The 8603-nt window shown below is 34.7% G+C and overlaps 1 protein-coding gene across 1 annotated transcript in view; it reads left to right on the top strand.

Annotated features, from left to right (window-relative positions):
- The window catches only part of LOC107671443 (thrombospondin type-1 domain-containing protein 7A-like), a 141403-nt gene that overhangs the window by 56892 nt on the left and 75908 nt on the right, over positions 1-8603 (top strand). Inside the window, exon 4 of the mRNA XM_016464365.1 lies at positions 6776-6957. Within this exon, the coding sequence (XP_016319851.1) occupies positions 6776-6957 (182 nt within the window). The remainder of the gene's footprint in view (positions 1-6775; positions 6958-8603) is intronic.

The following is an 8603-nucleotide window of genomic DNA, read 5'->3' on the forward strand; positions in this document are numbered from 1 at the left end:
TGAAATATTCATAGCTGTTTTGCTTCTTCAAGAAAGTGGAAAAAAGTTTTTCTGAAGCACTTTCTCTGTGATCAGCCAGTAGACCATCACAAACAAACCATTCACACCATTCTTATTCTGTTTCATTACTATGCTTTTGTCAGTATAGTAAACCCAACAGTTCTTAGTGTAATATTTTGCCAGACATCTCATCTGTTGTACTAGTTCTTTGTGTTTGTGGCTTTACACATGCACTCGAAAACCAAAGTCTGTAAATCATATACCTTTGCTCAGCGTTATGCATACAATAGCATTGTTTAATTGAGTATTTCCTGCTAATTTTATTTAGGATTTGATGAACGTCTTCATAATGCTCCTGCTGCTGCAGAGGTTCTCCTGAATTCCCACAATTGAGTTATTCTTACATTAAAGGAGAAACATCATTCTCATTTAAATGGAAATGATGGTGTCCTCATTCCATCAACAAGCTGTAAACAACAGCTCAAAAATGTGCGCCCCAGTGCATAAAAACAATGCATGTTAGTAATATTGGGAAATTCGTGATACAGCAAAGCGCATTTCAGTAGAACAACACCGTTTGAAACCAATTTGACACTCAGGAAAAGTCAAATCCCACCCTAAACTTTTTTTTATTGTTGAATATCCTGGTATAAACATTACATTATGGAAACCTTTTTCATGTTTCACTTAAACTTATTTAGCAAACATTGAGAGTTGATAAGTTTGATTTATTTCCATTAATCAGTTCCATTTGTCCAAAAGTTAATGATATTTATAATTTGATAAATACTATAAAGTTAATGTTAATATTAATATTTATTTATATAATTAATATGCATTAATTTATTACAAATCATTAAAAATCACTGTTATGAATTATTAATATTAACCATAATTAATTCTCAAAAAACTAATCCGTTAAAAAAATCTATAAAAAATTATCATATTGGAAGTCTCTGTTTTTCTTATATTACAATCAAAGTTTTAACATATAAATATATTTTAAATATGTTTTAAAAACATTATCGTTTTTAAAATATAACAAATATTACATATTTTTTAAATATTGTATATAAATATTTTTTAATATTTAAAAAATATATTTAGATAATTATTGCCATTGGTTTCAGGCATGCATAGCTACACTAATGAATATAAATTAAAATTATTAACTACACTGAGAAAAAAAAACTGTCAATGGGTTGATATCCTTTCAGAAGGTACTAATTTACACTTTTAAGGTGACCGTTTTGTAGCTTCTTTTTATCTTTCTTCCTAGTGTTGGTTAATTAATTACATTTTGCCCAGCCCTAGTCACAATTTTGATAGTAGCCCTATTTGTTTTATAGCACACAATCGCAATTCCAGCAACAGACTGGCATACTCTCCATTTCTGCCAAATACAGTTTACCAACGGCTACTATCGCTTTTATACCTCAGGAAGAGTTATTGTGCTGCAATATGGTGTCATTATTTTGCCAGATTTTTAAATGGTTTCAAGACATCTTAATCTGGGTTTAAAGTGGGTGGAAAACAGTGCCAGTTTTGAAGTTTATGTGTTTAAGAGTCTGTGCTGCCCTGAGGTGAGTTTGGCAGCCACGGCACCTAAATGAGCGTTTGCTAAATTAAGCTACGCTGGAAAGGAAGCAGCCTGTAATTAGCAGTAATAGCTCGTCAGCTGCATTGCCTACAGAGAAAATAAGACACCAAGAGAAATTGCTGCATTCACACTGCCCAGCGTTAATTTACCAGCCTCTGAAACAATTCTACAAAAAAGAAAATATTGCAGTGATACTGTGGTAAAGTGATGGTATCAGGGGTTCACCTCTTTTATTTGTTAGTTGAACCCCTGAACTATTTTATTTTATAAATAATTCTAATTTTATTTTATTAATTATATTTAATATTATACTTAATTACGTTATATTGTATTTTAATTCTATTTTTTGTTTTATCTTATTTTAATTTGTTTTAAATAAAATTGACATTTGCCCAGAAATTTCAAGCAATGCTCTAATGCTGAAAATGCTGAAAATAAAAATAAGTATTGATCATATTTATTTAATTAATAATATGATTTGTTTTTTTAATGTCTGTAGTTTTTATCAAATTTTAGTTTTTTATTTTATTTAGTTTTAGTTATTTTAGTATTTCAACTTAAACTAAACAAAAACTTTTTCGATATATGTTCGTGTTATTTTATTTCAGTAAATTTTTTGTCTTGTTTCAAGTAATGAGAATATTTTTAATGGTTTTAGTTAATAATAACCCTGGTGTAAAGAAGGTTTTTTTTCTACCATTGAAATATGTTCTTGATTACTGTAAAAGAATTATCTTGTCATGTTGACTGACCAGTACTTCTACTCATCTGTCCTGTATCAGCCAGTGTCCCCACTGGAGTCTTCCGGAGACGTTCCAGTCCTGCCTGATGACTAAAGACTGTGTGGTCAGTGAATGGAGCGTGTGGGGCTCCTGCTCAAAGACCTGCTCAGACCCTAGTGTTCCTCAGGGCACACACTCCCGCAGCAGACAGCTGATACGGCTTCCTACCGGAGGAGGGTCTGAGTGTCCCCAGCTGGAGGAAAGCCAGGCCTGTGAACCTGAAGGGGACGAGGTGCCGCCCTGCGCCACGTAAGTACCATGAATTGCTTTATTCTCACTACATTTTACATTTGTTGATAATGTACATGTTTTAAAGGGCTCATTGGATGCTACATGCACTTTTACAAGTTGTTCGAACTGAAATGTGTGTTGGCAGTGTGTGTACACACCCACCCTATAATCTACTAAAATCTTTGAAGAGAGGGGCGGGGTCAACAGAGCTCATTAACATTTAAAGGAAAATGCTACAAAAACGGCTTGATCTGAAAAGAGCTGTTTTTGACAGGGTAAAAAAGGTGTTTTTTACACTACCATTGAGAAATTTTAACCAAACTATGTTACAGACTTTTCATTAAGACCCTAAAGAATCATATTAACTTGTGGAAAATGGGCATCCTATGACCCCTTTAAAAACATTGACTGGTGTAAAAACATTTATATGTTATTTTATTTTTCATTTTTGCCACGGGGCCAGTAAAAATCTGAACCACTGGCTTGGCAGGGTCAGACTAAAAAAAAAAAAAAGATCTGTATGCATGATTTCATACAGTCAATATGAGTGAGTGCTTTTTGAATTGCAGATATAACACTTTCTTATTTAGACATGACAGCCAGTCGTATCTCTGTTTGGGATCAAAGGTTTTCAGTTCATGGTTTTATGTGTGAAAATGCATCACATCATTGGAGTGATGATATTATGAAATGTATGCCAACAAACTGATATAATCTTGTCGTATCTCATTATGTGTCAACCCAGAGGAAACATTGCTGCTCAGAAGTTGCTCTTTCGTATAACTCAAATGATTAAATGTGGTTCCTAGCAAGCCTGTCATTGAAGTTTCAACTGTTTCAGAAGTTTCTTCTTCAGAGAAATGAGACAATTGTTGACATACAGTAAAAGTACAGAGCAATATAATGAACAATCTACTGTAGGCACACTAGAAAATTGTGCCTCTATGTACATTTTTCAGAACTCCTAAAACATACCTATACATACAATTCACTGCAGTTTCCAGCTGAAATGAACATGGAAGTAAAACACCAACAACTTTTGTTCCTTTCAAACAAATTATGATTATTGGGCAGATTATCAATTAATAAAGACTTACTTTTGTGTGGTTCCTTGCACAAAACTGTTATGACCTTAAAACACTTTACCATAGTGCATGATTTGAAAATAATATATTTTGACATTTGCATTACATAACCAGCTCTATATGTGTGGCTTCTCTGATGTAGTAAAGTTGATATGTAGCACACCTGGTACAGCAATGTACTAGTGATGTGGTACAAGTCTGTTAAACATGAGTCATGATAAAAGTGCTCAAAGACATGTAGAAACAAGGTAAAATGGCACGGTTGCTTCAGCAAATGCATTTTTTAAATCTCTCATATGCTGTCGTTTAGGTTTAGAATCCCATTTAGTGTGGGTGGTACATTATTTTCAAAAATAATAACGCATTACAATTTTAGCATCACTCACTGGATATTTAATTTCCCAACAGCCGCATTACGTGCAACAACCAACATAATAAACACTGCCAGATTCAAGTTAATCCATTTCGGATAAAACTGAACGTGCTTTTTGGGGCCACTCGAAACATGCAAGAAGCAACATATCATTCTGTATAGGATTATTATAGTTAACTAAAACTAAAACCATAATTTTATGTTAACGGTAACTAAAATAAAATGAACATTAACTGAAATAAAATAAAATAAAATTGGCATGTTTTTTTCTTTCATTTAGTTTAACTTGATATACTAAAATAACTAAAACTAAAATATTAATAAAACAAAATAATAATAAATATGTACGCAAAATGACAAACATACAACAAAATAACTGAACTGAAAAAAATAAATAAATAAAAAATGCATATTAAAAAATAAATAAAAACTAGGCATATTAAAAACAAAGCTAAACAAATATATAACAAAAATTTAAATGAAAACAAAAAATATATAAAAATAAAAAATAATTCAAAATATTTATTAATACTATAGTATTTCAGTGATACTAAAATAACACTGCTGTAGAATTGTCACCACATTTTCCCAGCCTGGGTTGAAAATGAATGTAAATAGAATCTCAGACCATTTGGTTTGATAGAATTTGAATTCATATTGAAATCTCTCACTGTTATCTTGGCAAATCTGAGCACAGTTGGAGACATTATCGAGATATCTTCTGAATCTCTAAAGGAGACGCGTGCAATGGTCTTTTTCTCTGGAGGTAAATCTAAGAAGCAGGAGAACTGTGTAACTAAAAAACACTTAGCTAATTTGCGATCGATTTAGTATTACTGCTGTCAAGGAGAAGCAATTGAGATGTTAACGATATCTCATTCGGGATTTTCCTATCCTGCGGACATGTACATGAAACAAGCAAAAAAAAAAAAAAAACAGAAGTCACTTCTCAGCATGATGAACTGTAATGCTTTCTGCTTTTAATGGAGAAATGCCGGGGTGGAACGGGAGGCCCTGCCGGAAGCCGCTTGACCCCTGCTCTGCGTGAGCGGTGGTGCCAGTGAGAGTCAGCACATGAGCATATGGAGACGTGGTGAGATGGATCGGGCTGGTCTGTGGTTCCGAGCCAAGAGAGATGCACTGACAAATGGAAGTGATCTTAAGAGCTCGGTGACGCTGCTCTAATTTAGTTCTCTCACAGATGGTCTGCGCTGGCTCGCCGTCACAGGGCACACAATGCTTTCTGAGTCTCCCACGTACTATGAACAGGCAGCTCGAGAAGATAATGGACTTTTGCAATTCTGTTTCGCACTATTGCGAAAGTGGGAAAGAGAAATCACAAATGACATCTCTTTAATATCGCTATTTTTTTTCCAAGACAGAAATGGGATTAAATGGAGGTTGAATAGAGATTCTGAAGTCTTTTCAGACTAGAAAAGACCCCAGTAATCAAATGTGTCTTAAGGTTTAAGAGATCTATCCATCCACCTACCTATTATACTTTACATCCATCCATCCACCAACCTATTAACCATCCAGCCATCCATCTACCAGCTTAATTAACCACCTACTTATCTACCTTCCTATCCATTCACCAATCATCCATCTATCCATCCAGCAACCTACCTACCCACCTACTTGTCTACCTTCCTATCCATTCCTATCAACTTACCTGTCCATCCATCAACCCATCCATCTACAGTACCATCCATCCATCCATCCATCCAACAACCTAGCTACCCACCTACTTGTCTACCTTCCTATAAATTCACCAATTCACATATTTATCGATCCATCCATCTATCCATCCATCCAACAACCTACTTACCCACCTAATTATCTACTTTCCTACGTACCAATCCATCCATCCATCCATCCATCCATCCATCCATCCACCCATTCACTTATCTATTATCCATCCATCCAACAACCTAACACCTACTTATCTACCTTCCTACCTATCCATCCATTCATCCACCCATCCATCCGTCCATCCATCCATCCATCCATCCATCCATCCATCACAACCTACCTACCCACCTACTTATCTACCTTCCTACCTACCCATCCATCCATCATATTCCAATTAAATACCTGCATTTTAATATAGGTGGCAAACAGTATACATAATTGCTCTTTGAGTTGCAGTTTTAAATATTTGGATTTTAATTCTGCTAAGTTCATATAATTGTTATTTTTAACTAGAAACATTTGTAAAGCAAAATGCTTGAAGTTTGAAGTTTTGTAGACTTTACAGATTGTGAGAACGAAACATAGATATATATAATATATCTATATATATATATATATATATATATATACTGTATATATATTACAACTTTTATATTATAACTTTTAGTTTTGGTACTTTTTACTTTCTGTACTACAAAATATATTATTGAAATATTTTAATAGTAAAAATGTTTAGTTTTAGTTAACAACAGCACTGCCTGTTAGGTCTGCAAGTCAGAAGTCTTAATATGATTTCAGACATTTCATGTCAAATTCTTCCAAGATCCATTTTATTTATTTATTTTTCTTTTAAAGCATTCATTTAAACATTTGTTTGGGTATGTACATGACAGTGACACATGGATTGATGTTGTTGTTTGGAAATGTTTAAAAAGATTTATTAAAGCAACAGTATGGGTGACTCAAAGCACAGATTCAGAACATAATAGCCTGTATTTCATGTTAATTTCAGTTATGCCTGGCGGACCACTGAATGGAGCGAATGTCGTGTTGACGCACTGCTCAGCCAGCAGGACCGGCGGCGTGGGAATCAGACGGGTTTGTGTGGTGGAGGTGTGCAGAGCAGAGAAGTGTACTGCTTCCAGGCCAATGCAGAACTTCTCAGCTACATCTATAACAACAAAGACAAACAAGGTACAGGTATCTGTTCAACAGTGTATAGTTAACAGAAGTATGGCATTTTTACCCACAGACATTCAATTCTAGACACACTTTTTTTTAGTGTTGTTGTTGAGCAAGTCACCTGAACAAAACCATGATTGGCTGATAGTACAACAAATATGTGTTCAGTCCCAAACCCTTCACTATAGTGACTATCCTGAGCTGTGATAAATTATTTATTTAGTTTTAAGAGTCCTCCAAATCTTTATAAGTTTCATATGATTCCATAAGAGAATGCTTATAGGTTTCATATGATGACAGAAGCAAATCTTTTTAAGTTCCATTTGGTTCCATAAGAGAATCTTTTAAAAAGTGTAATTAATATATATTTCCTTTATTAGATGTATTTGATGCTTTAAGCAAATCTTTGAATCATATGATTTCATAACAGAATCTTTATAACAGAGTTTCATATGATGCCGTAAGTGAATCGTAATAAGTTTCATACAATTCCATAAGTGAATTTTATAAGTTCCAGTTGATTCTATAAGATAATCTTTATGTTTCATATGATGCCATAATCAAATCTGTATAAGTTCCATTTGATTCCATAAACAAATCTTTATAATTTTCATTTGATACCTTTTGATACCACAGAATCTTTGTTACTTAAGATGCAATAATCAAATCTTTATATGTCTCATAGGACTCCATAAGATAATATTTTAGTTTAATATAATGTCATTGAAGAGTCATTGAGTTCCATATGATGCTGATATTGAAAACAGTTCTTTATGAGAAAAAGAAACATCGAATCAATTATTGATTTATTTATTTATTGCAAAACATCTACTATTATAACATAACATTTTGTGATTTATATGTTGCTTTGCAAAAAAAAAATTCTCAGAACAATGTAAATCCTAGAATACATGGATCTCTCCCTCATGCTTTTCCTCTTTCCCTGCTTTCTCTGTCCACCACCCACGTGCATGTGTGTGTGTGTAAATCTCTTACTCTACTGTATATATTGCATCAGCATTTCTTTGCATGCTTCACACACACACACACACACACACACACACACACACACACACACACGCTGGCGTACACACAGCTGCACTTGACAATCTGCTGCAGGCTTGCCAGCCGGCCGGCCACTGATTCAGAACTGTGAAACAGCAACAAGAGTGATTAATGGCCCACCCATCTTCATGGAAAATACCTTTTTTTTAATCTCTCTCCCTCCTGCTCGCTCTTTTGATGCTCAGAACTGTATGGTGAGCACTTTGAAACTTATCGTAACGCACATGTCTCCGTACATTAGAGCAGATGAGCGCTGACTGCATGAAAAGCTCCGGTTAAAGAAGTGCTATTAGAACAGACCACTGGTGGAGCTGCGTATGCTGGGAAATCTGTGTCCTTATCAGCGCGGTGCAGGAGACGCCTCGCTTCACTGGGGGGTAATCTGCTCCGCTGACAGCAGATAGATGAACGCAGACGGTGCAGAAAGTTAAAGGGAAAATGTGCTGGAGCGTTAGTCAACTGATGGAGTTGTGATGTTCTCACCCTGGGAGGATGTTGTCAGCTTCAAGATTCTTTGATGTGATGAAACCTTCATCAAATCTATCTGGAAGTGATGCTCATTTACATTTCCTTCTAAGAACACAACACTGCAC

This window comes from Sinocyclocheilus anshuiensis, unplaced genomic scaffold (assembly GCF_001515605.1).
Source record: "Sinocyclocheilus anshuiensis isolate Anshui unplaced genomic scaffold, SAMN03320099.WGS_v1.1 scaffold552, whole genome shotgun sequence".
Classification (NCBI taxonomy): Eukaryota; Metazoa; Chordata; class Actinopteri; order Cypriniformes; family Cyprinidae; genus Sinocyclocheilus; species Sinocyclocheilus anshuiensis.